Here is a 13,297-nt window from a genome sequence, read left to right as displayed (position 1 = left end):
CCACAGGCTAGCAAGCTACACTCTTAACACCCTCACAGGTATGTATATGTTATCGACAATAAATCTCACTATAAAAGACTCAACTCCACGACAGATAGTTATTAATATGTCGGCAGCTGTTAAATAGCTGAATCCAGAGGCTACTGAGCTGAGGAAATTGTTAATTAGACAATCTATAATTAAGATCTGTTAGACAGTCAGTCGGATTTAGAGAGAGGTTAAAAAAGAATGGAACAGGGAGCAAAAAAAAAAGTCACATTTTGATTATTAGAGGATGAGTGGCAGATGTGTGGCAGATGGTGACGGAGTATAATTGAGTCAACCCTTTTAAGTGGTTTAGGAACGGATGAGGATTACAAAGAAAGCAAAAACAATCTGATTTTCCAGCGATTGGAGCAGAATTAAACTTTATTTACAACTTTAGCTCTGAGGGTTTATTCGACACTTCATATTGAATTCTAAAAAAAATGTGCCTTCATTCGGATTTATATGCATGTTTCAGTTACACTGAGGTCCTGCTGTTGTTTTGCATTAAAATTGTAGTCATTATTAATATATGTTTAATGGTTGGGCAACAAATAGGACAACATAAGGCCACCCCTGACAGGGCGACAGTATAAAACAGACAGCCTCAACTATAACTGTTGTCTGTCCACACCTCTAAATATTTCTTATCAACCCTCACCTGAAACTGATCTATGCTCATCAGTTACACATCTTTTGTCTGACCAGCTGAAACTTTCGCTCCTCAGTGTGGACCCGGGTGCCGTTTGGCTCTCCCTCCCAAAAACAAGGGGCTGTCACTTTCTGCATTCCTCCGCCTCGTCGGTCTCTTTCTCCTGCCGCTCCCGCTCGCGTCTCATCTCCTTCAGCTCCTGTCTGTATTTCCGCTCGATGAAGCGCTTCTGATGAGCCATCTGTGGGAAGTTATCTGGTACAGGGAGAGGCAGGGTGGGAAACAGAGAAGCCGACCAAGAGGAACAGATAAAGAGAGAACACAGAGGCAGGGGTATGATGAGACAAGGTCAGTTTCCAACAGGGCGAGGACGGCAATTTAGGGCTCAAATTCTACTCATCGTAGTTTTCAAAGCTAGTGTCATGCTGTCAGTTCGGTCAAATGAGGGAAAACATTAAAGACTGTATTGTGATTAAATTGCCCACATGTCGCTAATTCATTAATAATGAAGAAGTAACAAGACATTAGACAGGCTTTGTTTGGTTTCAACACATTGAATATGAGATCTGATAGCATAATTACAAGCGAGCACTTCTAAATGAGATCTGGAAGATGTTGTGTGTCAGCAGACAAAACAAATGAAGAACTGGCAGCTTCGTTTGTTAACTTTTTCATTTGTTTGCACAAAAAAAAAAAAAAGGGCTCATTTTTACACCTCTTCCAAAGCTGACAAATGCTACTACTTGGTTTCCATGCAGTAAATGATGACCGCAGCTTTGGCCGTTAGTTTCCAAAGAGGAAAAACTCCACTTGGGTTTTCAGCTCACTGCCAACTTGGCTGGAGCCATTTCCAAATCTGATGAAACACATTATGAGCCCGAGTGAAAATAGCGAGTGGGAGCCATAACAACTCTACAGGTTAGGATTCTACCGAGCACAGAAAGGCAATCTGAACCGCACGGAAAGTTTGTAAAACTTCCACGAAAGTCCTGCTCTCATTAGGTGCTGTGAAACCCGTGGGAGGCAAACTTTAGAGGACGCGCCAAAAGGCTAACTGCAGCTATAATAATAATCAGAACAAGATTAAAAAATGCTGATGAATACGACAGAAGAAAAAAAGTCACGGTCAAGCAGGTGAAGTGACTTCCACTCTGCCTCGCTGTCCTGTGAAAGCCCTGCATCTCTAAAATGTCAACTTTTAATGAACAGAGGCAAAACGGCATGGGTTACAGCTACTTTTTCAGCTTGGCAATTTCCACACGGTTCAGTGGCTTTTTAAGAAAGGTTCTAATAATGTCAGATAACACGGAAAAATGAATGCCAAAGCTTCAGCAAGGCGACAGCTGGCATCTTAAAGCAGCCTCTTCTGTCTAATCAGAGCCACAAGCTGAGGAAAATAGAATCTTTTGAACTCATCAGTTGACTGAAACACAAACAAAAACAACATATCGAATAGATCAAAACATATCGATCGGGGCTGGCTATTATATTCGCCATGCACTCTGCATGTGAATGCTACATTTGGCCAATGAGATGGACCTCACTGCCCTAGATGCCCATCTCCAATTAAAATGTTGACAGGAGAGATGCTGTCACCACGAGCTCGAGGACAGAAAAGGGAAAAAAAAGAGCAAAAAGTATCTTATGGACGATCGAGTCGATGATCGTTTGAACAGGAAATCTTATATCGCTCTTCGGTGAACAAATGTTACCAAGTGCTTGACATGGCACCAGGCAGAAAGGAATTCAAGTAAAAACATCTTGAAGCCAAACATTGGAACAATAAGAAATATATCAAAATTGTTGGGCAGTTTTCAAATCAATATATAAAAAAAATGTAATAAACCAGAAAAACGATGTAAAAGACACTCCGATAAAAGTGTGACACCTGATCTCCTCAGGTAGCTCAATCCAGATATGAAAGGGCTTCGACTGTCACATTTGGTCTTAAATTGCGTCTCTGGAACAAATAAACATCCTCTGCCAGAGGATATCCGTTGACGTACAGGCTCAAATGGTTCTAAAGGTTAAGGCCTTGAAGGGCTTTAAAAGTCCATCTTAAGATAAATTCTAAAACCTACTGGAGGCCAGTGTCAGGAGGCTAAAAGAGGAGGAATGTGCCATCTCTTCTTTGTTCTTGTTAAAAGTCTGGCAGCAGAGTTCTCTGCGTTCTGGAGATGATGACTTCATTTATGTTGAAGACAAGCGGAGAGGCTGTTGCAATAGCGAGGTCGTGATGAGATCAAAGGGAGTAGAAGGGTCTCCGAGTCTTTGAAAGACAGAATAGATTCTATTTTAGAAATATTTCTTAGTCTATGAAACATGACTCAACGAGTCTCAAACATGACGGGTACAAAAAGAGCTTCTCAGACAGTCAGAGTCTTCGGAAGAAGAGATGGGGGAGGATCTGACTCTGTCAAAAACGATGCAAACCAAATAACTCCGCAAAGAGTTTGTGGATTTCCAACATCCAACTTTAATAATATGATTCAAATATTCAGAGGGTCCAGAGGTACATCTGTTCACAAGGCTGAAAACTAACACTGAACAGCATGAGCTTCAGGTGCTCCCGCAGCACTGCTTTAAAAACAGATACAATTCTGGAGTGAAAATCAATGGAAACAATCGATAACACTGATGAAAACCACTGGCGGTGAACACCATTCCTCTCTGCACCAACGAATGAATTTTAAAAAAGTTGCCAAACAAACAAAACCATCGAAGAAGGACTGACGTAAAGTGGAAAACTGTCCTGTAGTGTGACCAGACAACATTTTCATAGGGGCCACATCTGACTTGTTATCAGCATACAGCTCAAAAGTCAGCATCTCTAATGGTATGAAGGTGCAATCGTGCACATGGCACATAAGCTGAATGAAACAGTCATATCCTGTCGTCCAGACGACCATCTGCACTTTGTACATATTACAGCAGTAAGGATGGTCAAAAAGTTAAAACTATTACCTGCTAAAGTATTTTCCGACACTTTTCCTTCATCAGATTAGGGAAAGACGGTAAGAGATATTCAAAAGGACTTAGAAGGCAGCCGTGCAGCAACAGGAATCCGACCGCACTTAACAGTCGACACCTGAGGCCATTCGGAGCATTCTGAAAACAACAATCTGACTAATGAGGCATCAAACTGTTGAGCAGCTGAAATTTTCACTCAAGCGGCAAACGAATAGGAAACAAACTTTTCAAATCTACAGTAAGCTAACAAATGGGAGTATTAACAAAAGTACGAAGAACACAATTTCACATTAGATATATTTATTATTTTTTCATTTTAGCAGAATATGTAATCACATTAAACTACTTCCTGATTTTTCTTTTTTTCGTATTTGTATCAGATCATAGCAGCTTCACTCCTCCGTACTTAAAGGTGGGGTAGGGGATCTTTTTCTGGAACATTTTTTTTACATATTGCTTGAAATACTCTTCACACCCCCATTGCAACCAATTAATTAAAAGTTTTGACACAAAAATGAAAAGTTTTAGTGGCCTCTAGAACGTAAAATCCAGGAAAAACAGTATCCAATCATACTGAACGGACTGTGATCGAACGATGTGAACGATGATTGGATTCTGATGCCGTCTATCAAACTGCAATCTGCTCCTCCCTCCCCCTCCTTCCCCCTGTGCGCGTACCCTTCTTCCTGAACGAATGACGCGTCCAGAAGCTTGGCAGGAAGCTAAACTAGAGCCAGCTTGGCTAGCACCTAGCATTATTAAACGTATAGTTAGCATAAACTAAATACTAAATACGGCAACGATCGATGCTTGCTGTCAGAACAGCGCTCGTGCACCTTCGTGCTCGTGCGCGTTCATGTACTCTAGAGGCGTGGCTTCGGGGGGAAGTCTGAAGAAAAGGGTTGGGACTTTTGACCGGTGTATTTTCAAAATGCAGCTTCGCTGGACTCAAAATCCAGGATCTCCTACCCTACCTTTAAGAGGCTGAGCAGTATTTTAGGGAGGCTCTTTTTTTTTTTTAGAACAAAGCCTTGAATCTCAATGGGATAACAATTTCTCTTTGCAAACTGGGGAAATCTGTGCCACAGCTCTCTGTCACATTTGTGCAGAAGCAGCGCTGTGACTGGTTTTTCAGGTGCTTTCCAGTTAATGTTTACCCAGCGCGCCTCTCACTTTGAAACAGCATGCATGACAGCTGCCCAGTGGTTTGTGCACATTTGACTGTGCAGTTTTTCATGACCATGCAAACTGTGTGCAAATCGGTCTCCCGATGGATTTTTCCACAAAGATGTTTTAAAGAGAGAGTTTGTGATGGAAAATGGATCAATAAAAAGTAATAATCAATCAATCATTATTTTAATATTTGTATATGATATACTAGTTTGATTGTCACAATGATTCAGCATGTTTGATTATTTTTTTTAATAAATAAACCTGACAAATATATCAAATGAAATCATCATATTTAAAATTTGGTCTCATCTTGAGCAATTAATTCTTTTCCAACATCCAATAACCGGGTTACAAAATCACTTTACTGAGAGGAGCGTGTATAAAACAAGTCTTCAGTTCCTACAGTGTTGGTTTAGAATGGATGTAGACATCCTTTTTAACCTTTCAAGATGTATGGAGTTCAAGACGCAGAGTTTTTGGATTCAAAAAGCGGGAAAGAGACTGCAGCTTCATTCTGTAATAACACGGAGAAGTTTTACACCGGAACTCTGCCGACAACAGGATGGGTTTAATCAACTGTTAAAATGCTGAGTTTTAACGTAGGCAGATAAGATTATCTTCTGATGAACATTTAATCATGACTTTTGTCCAAACGGAGGATTCACAGCGCTTTAGGATTTGAGCTCCATCAAATGTTGTATTCATTCTCCTTTTCCGGCTTCAAACATCCAGAGCTGAATGTGCCTTTTCATTTTATTCATATCCTTCAAACTGTGATAACAAACATCTTACAGACGCCAGCTCAAGCTATGGGAAGCGGTAAGGTCGCTTTTACCATTCTCTGTCAGTTTAAGGACTGAACTGTAATTGGCTTCAGCCTTCTTTAGAGAAAACACATTTTTCAAGTGATGTTCATGATAGCATAGAACCCGTTCATGTAATCAAAATTCAAGAGCCTCCTATGGTATATGAAACACTGCCAAAAAGGATAATTTACATATACTATGTGTCTGACTTGTGCAGAGAAAAGGATAATGTATTCTTCCTCTAGCCACACTCTAATTTGTCATTATGGCAACAGAGAGGAAACCTGCACGATAATGGCAGCATGCTATTAAAATGAGAGGGATCACGTGAAAGAAAATCCTGGAGAAGGAACATATTAAGGGAAAAAAAAAACACATGAATAAACTCACACAGAAACACTGGGTCCATTTCTTTCAGCGAGTAAGCAACACTTGTAGGACCTTGAAGAGAAAACTACATATTGCAGTTAAAATATGGAAATCACCAGCATTTTTCTCTGAGAGATGACTTGAGAATAACCCACTCAAGAGGAAAAAAAAAATAAGATTTGGCCATTTACATTGCTTAACATGCAGCACAAGAGCAATCGTCGAAGAATGAGGTTGCTCCAGAATACACAAGGCCTTTCATTTCAGTTTGAGCAGGGAATCACAAAGCATATTGAGTTCCGCAGAAAAGCACCTTTTAGGAAAGGCACGTTTTTCGCATACTGATCACCTGCAGTTAAGGTGCTGGCACACACAGCTCTGACCAGATTTTTTTGTGGTTATGTTTTTTTGTTTATCGACAACAATGTTATTCCTCTCAAGGACGGAGGATGCAGTCTTGAGGTACGGCTTTTTTTTTTTTTTTGGATCGGCACTGGCAGTGGAGGAGCGGGCGACAACACGCCCCGTTGAGCTGAAAGACGTGCTCACACAGCCGCTGCATTTGGAATATCTGATGAGGGATCAGCTCCTCTGTTAAGGGCTCGAGAACATACAGTGTCCTTTTACTTATGCATTCAGCCTGAGCTCGGGCTGTGAGACGGCTCCGCAGCAGACTGCGCCGGCTGAGTCTATCACGCGCACCCCATCAGTCAACAGGCTGATAGTGTGTCTGTATAACGATGCTGATGAAGGGATTTTCCTGCCATGCCAAAGGGCAAACAAAACACTCAAGCCACTGAATAGAGACTCTGCACACCGCACTTTACTTTGCCTCTATCCATCCTATGTTTTTATCCAGAGATTAAGGGGTTTAGAGAAAACTAAGGGAAGAATGCAGTTCCCTTCCAGCAACAACCAAATCGAGGCTCTTTCTCTTATTCAACAGATATTGCACTGTTTGAGAAACAAGCAGCCGCAAGGAAGCCGGGGAAAAAAAGCAAAAGGGGGAGGCAGCTGATTCTTAGAACTCCCTGTTTAAAGTCTCCAATCTCTTTCCATCTGAAAGGATGAATGATAAATGGTTAAGCCGTTTTCATGTATATTTGACGTCGCCTCAGATCTATCGGTGCATGGAGCTTTGGGAGGCCTCAAACGCCGCACCGTTGTCTCCTTCCCTCCTCCGACTCCACTCACCGAGCTCATCTCGATTTGTTTGCACTCATGTTTCTCCCAGCCTGGGCCTTGGTTAACATTTAATTCCGCCTTGACAGATACAGGCAGGAGACTGTCAAAACGCGGGCCATCAAGTAATGAAATGTGAATCAGCCCGAGCCACCAGCGGATCGGCTACAGACCGCGCACGCACAAAATACCGGGCCGCGGCCTCTTTAATGAGCTCCGAGCTGTCTGACTGAACACAGCCATGTCTCTCACCTCTCCGACATCACTGAAGCCACGGATTCTGTCAGCCAGGAGAGGCTCTGCAGCTGAAACCAAAAAGTTCACTCCTGCTCAAAGAGCTGCTCACACTCGAGGAGGCTTTAAATAAAATATGGAAATGAGTCCTGACACGCTGCCGGGACGTGTTTTCGATCACAGTAACACAAGGTAAGGCTGTTGTACAAGAGGAGTAATGGTGTAGCCAGCGCCTCACTGAGGGCCAATAAGACAATCAATGAGGAATTACATGACACCGGGGCTAATGTCCTTGATTAGTCTTGCTATGTGAACAAATGAAGCGAGGGCCTCGACAGTCACATCGGAGACCGGGCGGCTCCAATAGGAGCTGATGTGTCAGGCGGTTCTGCAGAACATGAGCTCGAGTCTCATTATACAAGCTGATATCAGGAGACACACACAATTTGAAAAGCATGTTTGAATCCTGCTGACCGACCGTGTGTAGCTGAACCTGAAATTGTTTAAAAACCTTACATTTTGGTATTCAAACGATTTCCGTGTTTCAACAAGATGTTTGACAATGGAACAACAGAATATGACTCCTCTGCCAGATTCCAATCAGCAAAGTAATGACTCTGCACTTGAACTATGAATTCTAAATAATAAAAGAATGTCAGCCAACTATTTTTCAGTTTAAAATATATATATATATATATATATATATATATATATACATATATATATATGACCTTTGAATAATGAGCCCCATCTGTAAAAGACAGGATGGATCAGAACATGCACCTCCAACAACTCAGTTTCTGATAATGTCATCCTCTATATTAGCTCATAAGTCCCAAGATAAACCTTTTAAAACACAACCTAATAACATTTAGGTTCATCTGTTAGCAGAAATGATACTAAAATTACATTTGTGTCTTCATTTCAAACAAAGACAGCGCCTCCCTAGACAAACATTAAAAGATGAACATCTGTGCTTTCTTTGCAGGAGGGAATTGGATTGTAATTTGAGGGAATTTATTGGGGGGAGGGTGGTAATTTGGTTAAAATTTGTAGTTTATTCTACTAGATAATCACTACGACCCAAACTCTACACCGGTGATGCCACCGGGAGTTCTTTGTGGCTGGTGAGGCACAAAGTAAATGTAGTGGTGATACTGAGGACTGCGACTAATACCACCCACCTCATCCTCCTTCTCCAAACATGTAGGAAAAAAACTGCAGGATGCATGAAACACAGAAGGTGCAAAAACCTCTTACGAGCCAGGGTTAGGGTTTTCCACTCTTGGCTACTGGAGGAACACAGCAACTCTGCTATGCAACTCCATCAAAGAAGGCCTTCTGTGAACAATAAACAGATTGTTCTAAGATGCGAAAAAAAAACCATTACGTTTTATTTTCACACGGCTCTACAGCTTTGAAAATATATAATTTTTTTTGACAATAGTTTAACCTAAATTCTACAATAAGGAACTTTAAGGTTATGCAAAAACACATAGCTCACCTCAGCGACATCAGGTCAAAACAAAGACTACATGAGGCTTACAAGCGACTTGTGAATTGGTGGATTAAAAGTAGGTGGCAATACAAAGTCAAACAAAGCCCTCCGACTAGAGACATTTCCCACCAAGGGAAGGAGTGCTTCAGATGGTTTTAAATGAACTGACCTTTTAAAAGGCATCGCTAATCTAGTCACATGAAACAGCAATTTATGAGGGGGGGAAATGTTCATTTACTAGCAATGAGCATCTATCAATCATGGTGACAGAGGAGTACACTGGGGAGAGGAAATGGGAGGAATTAAGGGAGGGAGGAAGACACAAGAGAGGGAGTGTGTGCACTGAACTACGCCCCCTGATAAGGAGGGATGGAGGGAGGCAGAAACAGACTGAGAGAGCGGCTTTAAATTATAACACCCCAACACTAATGTTTCATAGAAAGCTAAAGCTTGAGTGCACAAACAGTATCAATCACAAGTGGCTGGAGGCCTCATTTATGAGCCAAATAAGATCAAAGTTTGACCTTCCTGCCCTTTGAAAGTTCCACAGGCCTGTTCCAACAAAGCCATTTGTACTCACCTCCAGCTAATTAGTCCAGGAACCAAGAAATTGTACATTTGATTAATGTGGCGGTCACGTGGATAGCAAGTGAGTTCAGTCCAAAAATGACTGCCCAACACATTCTATTTTTCACACATGCAAAGCAGAGTATCATGCTTCAACACTCTTATGTATAGAAAAAAAGAGACGAGTGGGAGACGATGGCAATGGATGGTGGACGCGTTTCTGAGAGCATTGTAATTGTATTTTTGCTTGGCAGTGAATGCGACCTAGTAAATGCCTAAAAACCACAATCTATTCTCCTTAAGTGCTGGTTGATAAAAAGACAATAACAAGATGAAAAACAGCCAAGGAGGGAAGCAGCGCAATGGGGACGCATCAGGCGCACTCCTTCAAATCTGAAGAGGAGCGCTGAGCACATCAATGTGAAGCCTCGCTCTCATGGATTGTAAAAGGGCTTGAAAGCAGAACAAAAAACACTAACTTTACATGGCTCTCCACAAAAACTTTCTGTGGTCCCTTCGGGATGATCGACATGGTCGAGGACGCTCAGCTTCCCCCCCCTGTCCTTCTTCTCTGGCTCGGCCCCATGCCTGTGCTCTGGGCTAGCACTTCAAAAAGCCTAATATCCTATATGTCGCAGCCAACCGGCTGGTCAGGCCACAGCTCTCTGCCAGCCATCTTGCACACTGTATAGCCAAAGCTAATATTCAGCACTGAGGCGAAGAGTGTGAAAGGCTTGAAGTGTGAAAATGCATGTGTGCGGAAGGGAGTGGTTAGTGTTGCTGAACAACTCACATTTTTCGAGTGCATCCATCGCAGCCCCCATTTCTGCCTGTTGGATGCTAGATTAGAGGCATTTTTTTTTTTTTTTTTAAAAAAGGAGAGAAAGACAGGAAGAAAAGGTTTTTAGTATTTTCAAAATGCTCCTTTCTGAAATTCTGTCAGAAAAAAGAAAAAGAAAAACAGGCTCAATACTGAGAGGATTATCAAAAGTGCATTATATTTATTCTAAAAGTGCCCTTTTGCCTAATAATCGCAGGTGCACACATTTCAAAAAGGTAAGCCTATTGGCGGCTCTGCGCTGGGCACGGTTTACGCCTGCGATTCACCGTCCTTCCATATACATTATGGGGTGTGTGATCGCAGCCCAGCAGCAGAGGTGGCTGGCAGCTTAAGTCATGTAAATACAAAAACAGTAAGCTGTCAAAGATCCTGCGGAAGGGACAAACTTATCGCCAGCTTAGAGTGGAAGAGAGCGCTTTTAAGTAGGGGGGTTGGGGGGGGGTAGTGGAGGGGATTTTTGCATGTGTATTGCGTAGCGGGGATGAGAGATGTTTGATGGATTTAGGTTTCATTTCTCGCGGGCTCAGCTGCAGCTTTATCGTCTACCCCTCCAACCCTGAAAAGGCCCTTGTGCAGACATTGCAGGCTTTCTTTACTCTTAAAAAGCATGACAATGTGATGCCACACAAGGGTGTGCAGTAAAACATTACACACACACACACCCTGCTGTGAACACAAAATCCCATGTGGACCTAAACTCAGCCCTGGATACAGCGTCGCCACAGCAAATAGTCCTCTCCGGCACAAAGTGATATTTCCATAGCACGATTTACGTCAAATCAATAACGAATCGATTCATTTTCATTCTGCATAATGTCTCTCCCAATAGTATAGGCCAACAAGAGCTTAATTGCTATAATAAACACCATCAATAAAAGGAAGCCATTATTCTCAAGCCCATTAGAGGTGCATTCAGAAGGAGAGCGCCTTGTCTTCTAGAGTCTTATTATATTCCAGTCTGACTCACCTTGGGCCTTTGCCACAACCGATTCGTTCCCCTTTGAAATACACAGCGACCGTGTAAGTGCGGGCGTGCGAAGGCCCCACCGTCTGCAGCGTCCTGCAAATTCAAGAGAAGAGACAGCGTAGAATTGAGAAATAATAATAATAATAATAATAATAATAATAATAAACCCCAGAGAAAAGAACAAGGGCGCTCGGGGACATTGTCCTTCAGAGAAATAACAACAAAAACATGTTTTCAATTGACACAAATACAAGTCATCTCGAGTGAAAAGGGGCTGAGAGGTGAGGAATAGCGCTCTGATTCACTGGCACGCTTTGAGGACGCGCAGAAGCCATCTGAGGGATGTATAAACAACTTTTAAAGCCTCCCCAAGTCCCCACACTCATCTTCAGACACCAAGAGCTCTGGTAAAATAATGAAAAAAAAAAAAAAATGACATGTTGTGAGAGGAACTAAAATGAAAGAATGACTGCAGTCTTTGAGCCGCCCGCCAGTCTTTGTAGCACTAGAAGGGTAAACAATCTAAAAAAGAAGCCAAAGAGGGACAAAGAAAATCCAAAAGGGATGAGAAAGAGAAAGTCTCATCTCGCTCTGCTAATTAACAGATGTACCTTATTTAAAAAGAAAACAAGCACGCCGTCAACTTTGTTTCATTTCTGCAGGGACATATGTACAAGGCAGTTGTTAGAAAAGCTAACATTAGCATAAACATCTCAGCCTCAAGCTGGGAGTCAACTAAATTATTCACAGACAATTTACTTATTTTCAGGAGAGCAATCCATTTTTAATGCCATGTGGTCACTTATGACATGTTATCAATAATTTAGCCTCTCTTCTCACTTACAAATGAAGATGCACGAAGCGTGTGGCGAACAAATAGGACTCCTGCATGCATCGTTTTAGCCAAATCTCAACGGGGAGAGCACGTCGCCTGGAATTGTCAAGTCGCTAAAGTAACACGAAACGAGACGGAGCGAGAAATGAATCCGCGCAGCTGTTTGGGGGTTCAGTCGAGTCTGATGGAGGTGTGGGTGGAAGAAGAGGCCAGCTCCAGTGCTTGTGCTAAAAGCAACTACTTAAGAGGCCATTCTCTGTACAGTACCATGTGAGAGAGTCTTTTTGTGTCTGCTCCCTGGTGTGTCCTGCCCAGATGAGATGTACAGTAAAGTGATGGCGCTGGGGTGGAGGTGTGGATCCATCATCAGCCAGACACATTCACCAGGGAACCTTTAGCAGGGGGCTCGGTACATTAACTCCCTTCCTTCCCCTATTCTGTGTCCTTTCCTGCCTCCCTTGGTCATTTAGTCTGCCTCTGTCTGACTCACACTCTTGTCTCACTACCCTTGACACTTGTAAACAAATTGAGATGGACCCCTGAGACAGCCTGATATGTTCGACGCCAATAACCGCCGCATGAAACGCTATAAAAGTTGTATTATTCCGGTTTATCGACCCGCAGGGGTCAGGTCATCTCATGAGGAGGTCACGGAGGAGGCTCATGATTATCGGCTGCTACTGAGTATTCATCGAACAAGCACGGAGCAACTACACTCGAGGGTGTAGCAAAAGCCTCACATTCATGAGCGGTTGGCTTTATGTAAGCTTCTGTCTACTCGTCTGTACATATGGGCTGGCTGAAGTGTTGAATTTCAGGTCACCCAGGAGCTCCATTTGTTTCTTGTTCACGTTTTTTTGTGGGCAGTGCGATTGGAGAGGAGTGTTGATTGCGGTGTCAGAGCTGTGCTGTCAAAATTCACCACTGGTTGGGCAGAAAGAATAATAAACAGAGGCGAGCTGAAAAGACATTCTAATAAATACTCAAGGAGAGAGAAAGGCAGGCAGACGGAGCTGGATAAATGTTGGATTGTCAAGTTCATTGTGATCAGAAGTGCTCCGTCTCCCAATGCCCTTGTGCCTCTGGCTGACCTCTTGTTTTTTTTGGGTTTTTTTTCTGGAAAAATGCTGTTTCCATGGCAACATAGGAAATAATGGCAGCTCTCAGCAGCATTATATA

At 42.5% G+C, this 13,297-nt stretch overlaps 1 protein-coding gene across 3 annotated transcripts in view; it reads right to left on the bottom strand.

Annotated features, from left to right (window-relative positions):
• Positions 1–390: 390 nt before the first annotated feature.
• Positions 391–13,297, bottom strand: part of drosha (drosha ribonuclease III) — a 108,228-nt gene continuing 95,321 nt past the window's right edge. For all 3 annotated transcript variants that reach the window (XM_075452367.1, XM_075452369.1, XM_075452368.1), the window contains 3 exons: positions 11,284–11,376; positions 10,269–10,315; positions 391–931 (listed from right to left, as the gene is read on the bottom strand). In XM_075452367.1, coding sequence (XP_075308482.1) covers positions 801–931; positions 10,269–10,315; positions 11,284–11,376 — 271 coding nt within the window. In that variant the 3' untranslated portion in view covers positions 391–800. The remainder of the gene's footprint in view (positions 932–10,268; positions 10,316–11,283; positions 11,377–13,297) is intronic.

This window comes from Odontesthes bonariensis, chromosome 20 (assembly GCF_027942865.1).
Source record: "Odontesthes bonariensis isolate fOdoBon6 chromosome 20, fOdoBon6.hap1, whole genome shotgun sequence".
In the NCBI taxonomy this organism is placed as follows: Eukaryota; Metazoa; Chordata; class Actinopteri; order Atheriniformes; family Atherinopsidae; genus Odontesthes; species Odontesthes bonariensis.
This window is presented reverse-complemented; position numbering and strand designations above follow the sequence as displayed.